The sequence below is a fragment of the Schistocerca serialis genome, chromosome 2, assembly GCF_023864345.2.
Source record: "Schistocerca serialis cubense isolate TAMUIC-IGC-003099 chromosome 2, iqSchSeri2.2, whole genome shotgun sequence".
NCBI classification, from domain to species: domain Eukaryota; kingdom Metazoa; phylum Arthropoda; class Insecta; order Orthoptera; family Acrididae; genus Schistocerca; species Schistocerca serialis.
In genome coordinates this window covers 1,026,038,199-1,026,053,003 of record NC_064639.1, presented here as the reverse complement: position 1 = coordinate 1,026,053,003, position 14,805 = coordinate 1,026,038,199, and the positions used below count along the sequence as shown (strand labels likewise).

Sequence of the window (14,805 nt, the reverse complement as noted above, 5' to 3'; positions counted from 1 at the left end):
ACGGTTCAATCCTGCGTCCGGCCATCCTGATTTAGGTTTTCCGTGATTTCCCTAAAATCGATCCAGGCAAATGCCGGGATGATTCCTTTGAAAGGGCACGGCCGACTTCCTTCCCTAATCTGATGAGACCGATGATCTCGCTGTTTGGTCTTTTCCCCCAACTCCACAGGGGGGCAAGGCCATCAGCGGTCACTGATGTCTAACGCTGCCACTGTCCTTCTCTTCTGTCTTTGATCCACTACACTCCTTCCCAATCACGATTGTGTAATGCCTTCTCCCATCACTCTTCCTCCCTCCCCTTCCTCCTATATCATCTCTCTCTCTCTCTCTCTCTCTCTCTCTCTCTCTCTCTCTCTCTCTCTCTCTCTCTCTCTCTCTCTCTCTCTCTCCCCCCCCCCCCCCTCCCTCTCCTTCTACCTTTCCCTCACCCTCCCTCCCTTTCCTCCTTCCTACCCCCTCTTTCATTCCACCTCTCTCCCTTACTCGCTCTGCTCCCTTTCTTCCTCTTTATCACCAACTTTCCTTCATTCTGCTCCCTCACCTTTTTCTATCTAAGGCTACCTTCGGAACTCCTGCAGCCACTGACTCATCTGCAAAAGCCATTTCGAAACATCACAACAACCAGACTGGATGAAATTTCCGTATGCTATTTTGGTATAGTGTAGTGTGACATCGAGGGACACAAATATAGTGTCCGGCATGGTTGTGCACATGCGACGGGCCCGTGACGCTGGAGAGGAGGAGGCAGTTGTGTGTTCCATCCATTTGACATGGCAGTGCATGTGAGGACATTATGGATTTACATTGCAAAATTCAACAGTTAAGGAGCAACAAGATGTTAGATTTCTGACTGCAGAAGGGGTTAAACTGGCCAATATTCATCTCTGGATGATGACCGTATACAGGGCAGACTGTCCAGCAAGTTAGTGAAAAAAATGGAGTGCCTGTTTTCTTGAAGGCTGGGAGTTTTTGAGTGATGACCCGAGACCAGGTGGGGCATACTTGGTAATCATGGTCGAACTCGATGACTAGGTGCACAACCTGGTGAAAAGTGTTTGGCATGTCACAGTGCAAAAATTGGCAGTGATGATGGGATCCAGTGTTGGAACAGTGTGGTCAACTGTGCCCGACAGTTTGGGTTACCAAAAGTTTCATGTGCAGTGGGTTCCAAAAAAACTCTGCGAACTGCAAAAGGAACTGTGTATGAGGCTAGCGTTGTAGTACCTGTTACAGTATCACGAAGACACTGCTTTCCAGGAGCGGATGGTCACCGCGGACGAGAGCTGCTGTTATCACTTTGAGCCAGAGTCAAAGCAGGACAGCGTGCAATTGAAGCATGTGTCATAATCTCCCCCTAAAAAATTCAAAGCAGCCCCCTCAGCAGGCAAGGTGATGCTTATCATCTTTTTCAGTGTCTGAGACCCAATACTCACCAAATTACTTGAACACGGAAAAAACATTAACAGTGACGTGTACTTTGAGACACTCTATAGCCTATGCATGTCCATCAGAAGCAAACGGGCTGGGCTGTTCACAGATGGAATGATTTTGCTTCACAATAAATGAAGTTTACATATCTCCAAGGTCAAACATGGTTCAAGTTCAATTGAGAGCAGTTTGAGCATCCAGCCTACAGCCTGGACATGTCACACCACAACTATCAGGTGTTTGGTCTGCTAAAAAACATCTCGAAGGAGAGTGCTTCATCTCTGGCAATGAACTGAAGGACACAGCTACAGGAATTCTGGGATTTGACATCTTCCAGGGGAACACGAACTGTTCCCCTGGAAGATGACAGATTAACGCTCTGCAATCAGCATGATGAAGTATGTGTCGGGATTCATCAGACCATGCAACACTCTGTTACTGCGCCAGCAACCAGTGCCGATGGTCACGTGCCCATTTCAGTTGCAGTTGCTGATGTTGTGGTGTTAACTTTGGCACATACACAGCTTGTCAGCTGTGGAGGCCTATCGTTTGGAGTGTTCGGTGCACTGTGTGTTTAAGGTACACTTGTACTCTGTCCAATATTAAAGTCTGAGGTTAGTTCTTCTACAGTTCACTGCCTGTCCTGCTTTACCAGTCTTCCCAGCCTACGATGTCTGACATCTGTAATGAGTGGTAGTTGCCCAACCTGTACTGTGGGATGGAGACAAGCTGGCAGCAGCTCCATTACGCTCTGAGGGACGTTCATGAAGGAATCCATGGGTCCAGTGGCAATTGTGCAAGGCACCATGATAGCCATGGAGTATCATACACTGGGTGTAGACCACTTACACCCATTCATGACAGTTGTGTTTCCCAACAGCAGTGGCATTTTTCAACAAGGTAATGCGCCGTGTCACAAAGCCAGGAGAATGGAGAAGTGGTTCAAGGAACGCAGTGACGAATTTGATGTACTGGCCCCCAACTCACCAGATGTAAACCCAATCGAACACATCCTACCAAGGCCTCATTAATTACATTGCATGACGCATTGCTGCTGTAATGCATGCCCAAGACTGACATACCAGCTATTATATAGGTGATCATAGTGTTCCGGTTGATCAGTGTAATTCTGCTTGTTGTATATTAGGTGGAAGATAGATTACACGTATGAGGGGCAATAGCGGAACTAAGATTGAGCCTTGGAAACCCCATATGTGATTCCTCTCATCAGAATTATGTCCCTGACTATATTGGTTGAATTATCGAGTGCAACTTTCTGCATTCTTTCTGTTAGCTATTACATCACCCATTGTTTGGCTATACCATAAATCCTATAGAACTTGAGTTTGTCTGGGAGAATACTGTGGTTCACACAGTCAAATGTGTTGGATTGCTCGCAGAAAATACCATCTGGTGCTATTTTATGCTTGCAGAAACTGGTGAGTGGACATGAAAATGGCATTCTCAGTAGAGCAACCCTTCTAAAACTGAAACTGAGATTTGCTGAGGATACTACTGTGTGGGTAATGTTCTAAAAAAATTTGGGAAATGATGTCAGCAGTGAAACAGGTGGTATTTATTGACATCTGTTGAAGTGTTTTATGCTGTTGTTGGCTTGCTCCTTGAATCAGAACACTTCATGAGACCTGTCACCTGATGTAATATCTGACTATTTACCCCTCGTCTTTTTTTAAATCCAGTCGCTGCAGTTCATTCTCTTGAAGTAGAGGTCCTGCTAATTGGTGCCTCTGGAATCCCATGTGTAGCCGAGGAAATGCTTGACTTGTTCACATTCTGCAGCTGTTATTGGAGCAAAATAAGATAACTTCCATTCATGTCACAAAAAAGCCCATCCACTACTTTGCTTTTAGAAACGTATATTTCCTTGAGTGCTGTACAGATCAATAGAGCAGTTCATAAATTAAAGTAGAACACAACGTTTCATGTGGCATATATCTCAAAAGCTCAACATGACATCCAAGATTACAACACATTTTATTTGTTACAAACCATCGTGTCTTTTGTCTTCATTCATGAAGAGCGTGGTTGCTCCTTGACTGTCAAGTCACCACCAAGCCGCGACACCAAAAAGGTCCTGCCCAAAGCAGAAAGCCATTTACTTGTCATCACACCTTGCCATTTTCTCATATTCCATACCTGCTGTTTAATGTCTGCACATGCAAAAACAAACACTCGCATCCAGTGTACGTTCTGCAACTCGCTTCGTACTCAGTGTTATTCTGTCAAGACCACTTCCCTTGTACTACACAAGGAATGTGAAATGTCATTTGCCTAAACAGCATGTAACATTTAACTGTCTTATCACCTTTCTGAAAGATGTGTTTGACAACGGCATATTTGAATCTCTCTGGAAAAATGCCACCAGTCAGTGATGCATTGTGTATTTCAGGTAATAAGCGGCTTATTATATGGGAAAAAATCTTGGGTACTCTGTTGGAAACACCATCAAAACCAAATGAGCTTTTATTTTTGAGAGAATGCATAATTAATTTAAGAACAAGAAGTTGAAGTTGGTGATACTTTCAGATGATTCAATATAATGAGAGTTGTTTTTAAACATACTACTGTGATTTTTTTCTTGAGCTGTTTATCCCTATCCTTTCTACTGTATTTTTATCCTTATGATTCCTACTATATTTAAGCAATGATTATTAAATACATTTGTTTCCTGTGACTCATCATTTATAGCTCTTCCATTCAGGTCAGTACTGAGATTATCCTGTTCCGTGAGTGATTGGTCTGTCTCATTTCACTACTTTCCATATAGCCTTAAGTGTGTTGTCCATATAGCCTTAAGTGTGTTGTCCACATAGCCTTAAGTGTGTTGTCCAGATAGCCTTAAGTGTGTTGTCCAGATAGCCTTAAGTGTGTTGTCCAGATAGCCTTAAGTGTGTTGTCCAGATAGCCTTAAGTGTGTTGTCCAGATAGCCTTAAGTGTGTTGTCCAGATAGCCTTAAGTGTGTTGTCCATATAGCCTTAAGTGTGTTGTCCATATAGCCTTAAGTGTGTTGTCCATATAGCCTTAAGTGTGTTGTCCATATAGCCTTAAGTGTGTTGTTGAAATGACTGATTTCTGACATGAAATGCATGTTCCTTAATTTTTTAATAACATTTCTTAGTCATTTTGAGTACTTTTTGTAGTGTGCAACTACTGCAGGATCTCTACTTGTTCTTGCCAAAAGATATATTCCCCATTTTCATTTCACAAGATTCTGTAATCTCTTTGGCTGTTTAATGTTCTTTCTGATTAGCTTATGTCAAAAGCTATTTTTCAAACAATGATATCAATCTTCTCGTGTAAACTATTCTTAAAATCTCTTGTCCTAGAGTCATTAATTATTCTGATTTCCACTGAGGATTATCCGTACTGTAAGGCTCTCTGTTATTTATCCTAATTAATTGCGCATCGTGATCAGAGAGCATTTATTCGTGGGTAACACTTATTTTCTTGTTTTGAGCTTCAGCATTTGCTACTTGATAACAGGTATTTTCCTATTTTGAGCTTCAACAAAAGAAAACATTATCAGTGAGGATCCTGCTGTCTTTATCCACCCGTTTAGGAAAGTTAATTTCTGATATCAAATTGTAGGGGCCAAATGAGGTTTCCAGATCATTGTTCCTTTCTGAATCCTTTAGAAAATCTACATTGAAGTCACAAAAGACTGCTTGCTGGTGTGACAGATAGCACAGTAAGGAAACGAGATTGCTCATAAACATTTCAAAACTTCCCACTGGGGATCTGTACAGGATCACAGTTAAAAGTGAACTATTTTTCAGTATTAATTCAAAAGCACACCCTGCTGTGTTCTTATCACTACAAAATTTACTTGTCTTGATGTTTATGAACTTGTGTTCTGTTTTAATTTATGTAACAACTCCTGCTCTTCCCATATTAATTCTGCATGAGTAAACTGCTAGAGTGTAATCTTTTATATGTAACTAATCTAACCCTGTGGCTAGGTGGTGCTCAAACGGGCACAGGATGTCTTATCTTTACAGTGCTTTCTAAATTTGCCAAACAGGCAAGAAACTCTTCTACCTTACTACTCAGTTCTCTACTATTGTGATGAAATGAGCTAATCTTACTTTTCTGTGCATTCCTAAGCATTTTGTGGGGCTCTTCTATTATTTTGACTTCTTTTAAAACAAAATCTTGATACTGACCTAAAAATGTGTGTTTCTGATACTAACCACAGGGATCTTACTGTGTGTGATGGTGGCTGAAAGCAATGAACCTTAGTGCTCACATCTGTTTAAAAGTCTGAGCAGGAAGGAGGACTGTCCATAGCAGCGATCCCAACCAGTTGTCACTGAAAGATACACTTTGTGGTGACTGCAAGCCTAGAACTAATCTTGATGGCTTTACCTGTAGCCAATGTGAGATTTTTTTACATCTGAATACAGTAGTTTTAGCTATAAACAAATCCTTGCTGTTGTCCTGTTGATAAAAAAAAAAAAGATAGCATCATTTTATTTTGTTAGTCAAACCTGTAAAATGAATCACCCAGAGTGTAGTGAAATGAAGATGTGAAACCACTTGTATTTTGTGAAAATGAAATGGATGTGTGACTGCTGAACTTCAGCTATTATGTGATTGCTGTAGAATGTGTGTGCGATTGATTGAGTCCTATTGCATGGTTCTCCATTGTATCTTTCCAACATGTTCAACTCAAATACTGGTGTGCTTAGCAGCTGCCATAATTTGCACTGTGTATGCCATTGTTCAAAGCCTCTTTTATCCAAATGCTGATGAATTACAACACATTTGGAGTAGTGTAGTTGAGCTGAGCCAATTTAGTTGTTTGTATGTGGAATCCACAGCTGTGATACGTATTATGTAAACTGAAGGTGGAGGGAAAGGAATGGAAGGGACTATCGATGTAAGCTGCATCAGGGCTTTATGTGGGATCAGCAGCTACGAGTGAAAATATATACTGGAGCAGGACCTGAACACGGGATTTCCTGCTTACTAGGCAGTTGTGTTAACCACTGCACCATCCGGACACAGTGTTTATGGCATTTGTGCAGATTATCTTGGCACGTCTCCAGGCCGACCCAAATTCCCATCTAGCATCACCTATCCGCATTCCCCCTCCCTGTCCTCCGTGCTCACTACCTGGAGATTATCACATAAGGTTAGACATAATTGTGCATACGCTCTGAAGGTGTTGGATTCATTGCCCACCATGGAGGACATGGACGAGGACTGCGGACAGGTGGTGCTAGACGGGAATGTGAGTCGGACGGAGGTGTGCCGAGATAGTCTGTACAATTGTGATAAACTCTGTGTCTCTATGGTGCAGTGGTTAATGCAAACTGTCTAGTAAACTGGAGCACCCTGGTGTGAGTCCAAGTCCGGCTCATATTTTCATTTGTTCCTGCTGATTCTGCATAAAGTCCTTATGCAAGGACATCAATAGTTCCTTACCTTACCTTTCCTTTCCTTTCTCTCCCCTCTACCTTCAGTTTACATAATAATACAGATACGTTTGTGAGTAGCTGTGTGAAGAAATATGTCCATTTCCCCTTATAAACAAAATTAGTGTCATGTTAGCTAGACCTAATGAAGCACTCCATGGTGCATAGATTATCCTTGGCCAAACTGTGGAGTGCTGTACTTGCAGTGTAGCCCATTCTGTCTGCAAATGTACTCACTCATCCCAAGCCACATGTACAAAAATTGCAGCTTCTGTGTGTACTACTTCACTATTAGTGTCAAGTGTATAGCCTGCTGGCAGATGTTGACCCATGTTTCTCATGTTAGAAATCGTGGGTTGTCATTTGACATTATTTTATGGGGTTTTTACTGACACATGGCCATAATGCTGTTAATTGCACATAATCCAAGAACATATTTGCTGTATCCCTCCTACAAGACAGCAACCTGCAAACTTGTAACACCCTCACATCCCACAGGTGGCGAAGCTTCAGGCATTGTTTGCCACAACAGGCACAAATACCTGCAAGCAAAATACCAATTTGCATCGTCTCACATATTGGTAAGTGTTCCGGACAACGACGACGACGACCATGTCTTGGGCAGCCGCCAAGAGAGACACCAAGTCTGCTGCCAACAGAGTGCATTTCCACGACCGTGGCACCATTATTACAAACATTATTTTCCTACAGCATGTCATGTGGCCACCAGAAGCTTGCACTGTATCCATGAGCATGACAGCATTTAGGCCAGTGTTCAGCCACAGATCAGCAGATTAGTCTCAGCTATTGAACCAGTTACTTTTTGAGCTCTCCCGGCCAGGCACCAGCTGCATTCACAGCCCATCAATTGGAGATTCACTAAGGAATCATTGTCAGACAGTCATTTTGTAATGTGTATCTCCAAATTTCTACCGAACTCTGCAGTGTTTATCTTCTAATTTCTTCCAAGTTTAGGGCAGTGACTTCCCTTCTTCAGACTTTGACTTTACATCTATTAAGTTCTGATTGTGTGATTGATTTCAGATCATTCCAGATGGTAACTTGTACTGAATTTAAACTTGTTTGTCATGTGTGAATCTAGACTGTTCTTTTGGACCAGGTTGTCCTAGGCAAGGTGGAATCATTTCAAAGGAAACCAAGTGAAGTTCAACTATGAGAGGCACCAAATATCGTAAGCAATGAAAGGAAAGATAGTCAAAAGCATTTATAAAATGGTACCCAAAAATTGAAAGGTACAGTTCGAAACATTCATTACAAATGTTGCACTATGTAAAATAAGGCTGTACATATGAGGTCTGTTCAAAAAATTCCAGAACTTTGACCACAAAATTTTTCTACGCTTATCTTTTACTTATTGTGCAAGGTCTCCTTTGAAATACTCTCCTCCACAGTCGATACATCACTCCCAGTGCTGTTTCCACTTCCGGAAGCAGTATTGGTACACCTCTTGCTTGATCACGTGAAGTGCCGTCTGCGAATTTTCTTTTACCTCATCTACCTTTACAAAGCTTAAGACAAAGCTTTGCAATGGCAGATGAGGTAAAAGAACACAGGAGAGTAGAGAAGATGAGGCAGCATAGTGATTTCATTTTTTGTGCAATAGTCACGCCCCAACAGGGAGGAATGTATGGGTGCAATATCGTAATGCAAGAACCATGAATTGTCTTGGAGCATTCAGGCATTTCCCTACTTACATTTTCTCGCAATTGTCGCAACACATCCTTATAGTCCCGTTGATTAACAGTTGGTCCCTGTGGCATATCAGCATGGCCTTGACATTTTTTGGTCATGGAGACCCTTTCCCAACCCATAGTGAAGACTGAACTTTAGTCTCAACATCATAACCATAAACCCATGTCTCATCAGCATTTATGATTCTCTTAAGGAACACCTCGTTTTCATTTGCGTGATCCAAAAGCTCTTTACAGATTGTGAGGCGAACGTCTTTCTGGTCTTGACTCATGAGCTGTGGGACGAACTTGGCGGCAACTCAATGCATTCCAAGATACTGTGTCAGGATTTCGTGATGTCATCCAACTGAAACTGGCAAACACAATTTCGTTGACGTTCCTTGCTTGAGTGTCGTCGGTAGACGTAGAAGGGCATCCTGAACGAGCAGTACCTTTAATTTCCATTCAGCCATTTTTAAACCATTTGAACTACTCTTAACACCGAGTACAACTTAAGCATTCACCAGTGTAGGATTCCTGCATCATTTGGTGCGTCTCTGTAAAGGTTTTCTTGAGTTTCACACAAAATTTAACGTTCTACTCCAAAGAGTACTGAATTATAACTGACTGACATACAACAATGAAGCTTTCAGCAGTTACACATTAACCACCGATATGTGCTGGGATGCCAACTGCATTTTGCTCCAACACGCCATTGACATGAAATTATGAATGTACCGGGATTTTTTGAACAGTCCTCGTACACCGGAGGTCAGCTGCTGCTCATTCCCACTACTTTGATGGTGTTTATCACAGATTACCTCCATGTAACCTCCTCCTCCTCCAACAGTTGTGCAGCATATTGTGATTGCGGCATGTATTTGGCACACACTTTCTCAGGCAGATCTGTGATTTCGTATTTGCAGTTTATCAGGATGCAATAGCTTCCTACCTTCAGTTTGTGCCACCAGACAGAATTCAAATATTTTCTATATTATTTTGTTGCACCATTAATATTTGACATTGTTTCATCATTTTTATTTCCAGATTCAGATTTACATGTATGAATGAGAAGTGTCAACAAGTAATAGTTATGGATGGACCTTACAGGAAAACTGTAAGTATTACTAATAGGGTGTTAAAATATTATTGTTTAGATCATTCAGTTGCTTAATTGTCAACATAAAAGCAGTTAACTGTGAGTGTCCAGCAAGTTGTAGTTAAACTGAGTTTGGTATTTACTAGAAATCCTTAGTGAGTTAATATTGCAATATGCAAACTACATGAGCAGCAATTAATAATAATAATAATAATAATAATAATAATAAACCCCGTGGAGGCCCGGGAAAAGAATAGGCCTCCAGTATGTTCTGCCAGTCGTAAAAGGCGACGAAAAGAACAAACCACTAATAGGGCTAACCCCCCTTTTAGTGTGATTACTTGGTTCAGGACAGAACTAAAGAAGCTTCGGACAAGCGCCGTCATGGTCGGGGACGACGCTTGAACCCTATGCCCGCCCACAATGGTAACGACACTGCTAGCCAACTGGAAAATAATTTAAATCCAAATAGAGGCGTTTTGCAGGATATGCTTCCTGCAACCACCCTAGAAGGAAAACAAAGACAGAGGATGAGATGGTCAGATGAAGTTAATCGACACCTCATATTCTGTTATTACCAAGCAACAAACCTAGGAACCAACACAACTGGATACAGATCACAAGTATACACAACATTTATTACCAGATACCCAGAATTAAAATTTTTAACAGAACGACAACTAGCTGATCAGATCTGTGTAATAATAAAAAATAACAGGATACCCCAGTCAGAATTAGAAAACATCGAACAACAAGTACAACAAATACAGGAACAAAATAATGTGCAATCAGAAGAAGAAGAAAATACAGTAATGAACTCAAACATCCCAGAGCAAACAAACAAAGACCAACACACATCAATTAAACAATCAGAGGAAAACGAAATCTTAAGACAGCCACCAGAACAAGCACAAATAGAACACGAAGTGACACACATGTTAGATATAGAATAGAAATTTCAGCTGACATATATAGAATACAAAGACACAAATACAGACATTAGACCATTCTTGCATAGACCGCCAAATAACCCACAAGTCGAAACAACAATAAAAACTATCAACACAATCATACACAACAAAGTAAATGAAAACAGAACTATGGAAGAGTTACAACTACTGGTTTATATAGGAGCACTCACTACACTAAATATACACACTAGGCAGAGATCAGAACCAACCAACACACAGAAGAAACCCACAAAACCAGCATGGCAACACAGGCTACAGATCAGAATAGAAAAACTAAGAAAAGACATTGGACAGCTAACACAATTTATAAGAAATGAAATGTCAGAAAAAAACCGAAAAAGGTTAGGTAAAATCTCACAACAAGAAGCGATACAGCAATTAGATGAAAAGAAGCAGAAATTACAAGCATTGGCCAAACGACTTAGAAGATACAAAAAAAGTGAAAATAGAAGGAAACAAAACCAAACATTCAACACGAACCAAAAGAAATTTTACCAGACAATAGATAACACACACATTAAAATAGACAATCCACCAAGCATAACAGACATGGAACACTTCTGGAGCAACATACGGTCAAACCCGGTACAACATAACAGGCATGCACGGTGGATACAAGCAGAAACTGACACATACAAGATGATACTGCGGATGCCTGAAGTGATAATTTTGCAACATGAAGTCAACCAAGCAATTAATTCTACTCACAATTGGAAAACCCCTGGAAAAGATAAAATAGCAAATTTCTGGCTAAAGAAGTTCACCTCAACACATTCACATCTAACTAAATTATTTAACAGTTACATTGCAGACCCATACACATTCCCTGATACACTTACACATGGAATAACTTATCTGAAACCTAAAGATCAAGCAGACACAGCAAACCCAGCTAAATATTGCCCCATAACATGCCTACCAACAATATTCAAAATATTAACTTCAGCCATTACACAAAAATTAATAACACATACAACACAGAACAAAATTATAAATGAAGAACAAAAAGGCTGTTGCAAAGGAGCACGAGGATGTAAAGAGCAACTGATAATAGATGCAGAGGTGACATATCAAGCTAAAACTAAACAAAGGTCGCTACACTACACATACATTGATTACCAAAAAGGTTTTGATAGTGTACCCCACTCATGGTTACTACAGATATTGGAAATATACAAAGTAGATCCTAAATTATACAGTTCCTAAACATAGTAATAAAAAATTGGAAAACCACACTTAATATCCAAACAAATTCAAATAATATCACATCACAGCCAATACAGATTAAGCGTGGAATATACCAAGGAGACTCATTAAGTCCTTTCTGGCTCTGCCTTGCTCTGAACCCACTATCCAACATGCTAAATAATACAAATTATGGATATAATATTACTGGAACATACCGACACAAAATCACACATTTGCTATACATGGATGATCTAAAACTACTGGTAGCAATAAATCAACAACTCAAACAATTACTAAAGATAACAGAAGTATTCAGCAATGATATAAATATGGCTTTTGGAACAGATAAATGTAAGAAAAATAGCATACTCAAGGGAAAACACACTAAACAAGAAGATTACATATTGGATAACCACAGTGACTGCATAGAAGCGATGGAAAAAACAGATGCCTATAAATATCTAGGATACAGACAAAAAATAGGAATAGATAATACAAATATTAAAGAAGAACTAAAAGAAAAATATAGACAAAGACTAACAAAAATATTGAAAACAGAATTGACAGCAAGAAACAAGACAAAAGCTATAAATACTTATGCTATACCAATATTGACCTACTCATTTGAGTAGTGAAATGGAGTAACACAGACCTAGAAGCACTCAATACACTTACACGATCACAGTGCCACAAATATAGAATACATCACATACATTCAGCAACAGAAAGATTCACATTAAGCAGAAAGGAAGGAGGAAGGGGATTTATCGACATAAAAAACCTACATTGTGGACAGGTAGACAATTTAAGAAAATTCTTTCTAGAACGAGCAGAAACTAGCAAAATACACAAAGCAATCACTCATATAAATACGTCGGCTACACCACTGCAATTTCATAACCACTTCTACAACCCTCTAGATCACATAACATCAACAGATATGAAGAAAGTAAATTGGAAAAAGAAAACACTACATGGCAAGCACCCGTATCATCTTAACACAGCCACACATCGATCAAGACGCATCCAACACATGGCTAAGGAAAGGCAATATATACAGTGAGACAGAAGGATTCATGATTGCAATACAGGATCAAACAATAAACACCAGATATTACAGCAAGCATATTATTAAAGATCCCAATACCACAACAGATAAATGCAGACTTTGCAAACAACAAATAGAAACAGTAGATCACATCACAAGCGGATGTACAATACTAGCAAATACAGAATACCCCAGAAGACGTGACTGATGTGTTGGCAAATGTGCCAACACCTTGTAGATAGAGGAGGCCGAAAGAAAGGCACGCGTACACACACGCCGACTGGCGTGATTTCTGGAACAGGATAAGTAGTGAATTCTAATAAGAAAAGTATGCAGCTCCTCGAATACTTAACTTTTATTTCTTGTTAGTTTACAACGTTCTTGATGAGACATTTCATACAATAACTATCAAACTATGTAAGGCTAATGGCGCCTTGCTAGGTAGTAGCCATGGACTTAGCTGAAGGCTATTCTAACTGTCTCTCGGCAAATGAGAGCAATGGCTTCGTCCGTATAGTCGCTAGCAATGTCGTCCGTACAACTGGGGCGAGTGCTCGTCCATATCTCGAGACCTGCCTTGTGGTGGCGCTCGGTCTGCGATCACACAGTGGCGACACGCGGGTCCAACATGTACTAAACGGACCGCGGCCGATTTAAGCTACCACCTAGCAAGTGTGGTGTCTGGCGGTGACACCACAGTGACAATGTAGCAAAAATAATACATTAACAGCTTGCCTTACAACATAAACTTATAAAACAACACGTTCCCACATACAAGTATGCACCACAAAATGTTCTGGAGAATGATGAATACAAATTATACTGGAACAGAACCATTATAACAGATAAAACAACACCACATTCCTCCCCCGCAAATCGGCGAACGGTCGTGTTATAAGGGTTCCGCCCGCCGTGGGGAGGACCTCATGTTGACGTATGCGATGAGGTAGGGAGCCTAACAACAGGCGAGGCTGTGCCACCCGCACCCGGCCATTCGGTCCGAGGGGAGCTAGGAAACGCCTGAAAACCTAGTCCAGGGTGCACGTCAACATGCGGTGTATGTGCCTGTAAAGAGACAGGAGGGGCCGAACGGTCGACCTCCATTGCGTCGGGGTACCCGACCCGCGATGACGTCAAGTGGTCCTGAGCGGGCAAGAGTTCCATGGCGGAGGACAGCTGGTCACGGGAAGCGGTCGGCGGCGCGTGACCCAGGGAGGCGCTTGGCGGCTGCAGCGAAGCGTCGAATGCGGGCGGCGCCGGCTGGAGGACCGGCGGCGGCGGCGGCGGAGGCTGCGGTGGTGCGTCGCCATGGGGCAAAATGGAGGGCATCGTCGGTAACACCTGGGGATGAGGCGAGCCAGTAGATGGGTCCCCAGGGCGCTGACCGGACGGCACCGTCGCTGAAAGCAGACGGGGAGCGGCAGAACCCGTGCGACGACAGAGGCGCAGCTGATTGATATGCCGACGCACCTCATCAGAGGCCCCCAAAACCAAATACATCGCGCGGCCGAGGCAGCGAAGAATGCGCCCTGCGAGCCAACGCTGTGAACCTCGATAGTTGCGATAAAATGCAACGTCGCCTGGAGCAAAAGCAGGAGTCTGCCGCTGCACAGGAACCTGATGCGGCGGATGCAGCAAAGACATCAAGGTTCGATGAGGACGACCGTGGAGCAACTCAGCCGGCGAGCGACCATCTCGGGGCTGAGAGCGATACGAAGACAAAAAGAGCAACAACGCGTCCTCCCGAGAATGCGACTCTTTCAACTTCAACATCTGTGACTTGAAAGTGCGGACCAATCGTTCAGCGGCACTGTTTGACTGAGGCGAAAACGGCGCGGATATCAGATGTTGAATACCATTGGCTTGGCAGAATCAGCAGACGCAGGCGTTATTGGATGCCCTTGGACAGCTCGTCCAGGGTCAACGTGCCATTCAAACCGA

The 14,805-nt window shown here is 41.9% G+C and overlaps 1 protein-coding gene across 1 annotated transcript in view; it reads left to right on the top strand.

Annotated features, from left to right (window-relative positions):
- The window catches only part of LOC126458438 (DNA polymerase alpha catalytic subunit), a 263,548-nt gene that overhangs the window by 211,663 nt on the left and 37,080 nt on the right, over positions 1-14,805 (top strand). The window contains exon 26 of the mRNA XM_050095493.1: positions 9,606-9,675. Coding sequence (XP_049951450.1) covers positions 9,606-9,675 — 70 coding nt within the window. The remainder of the gene's footprint in view (positions 1-9,605; positions 9,676-14,805) is intronic.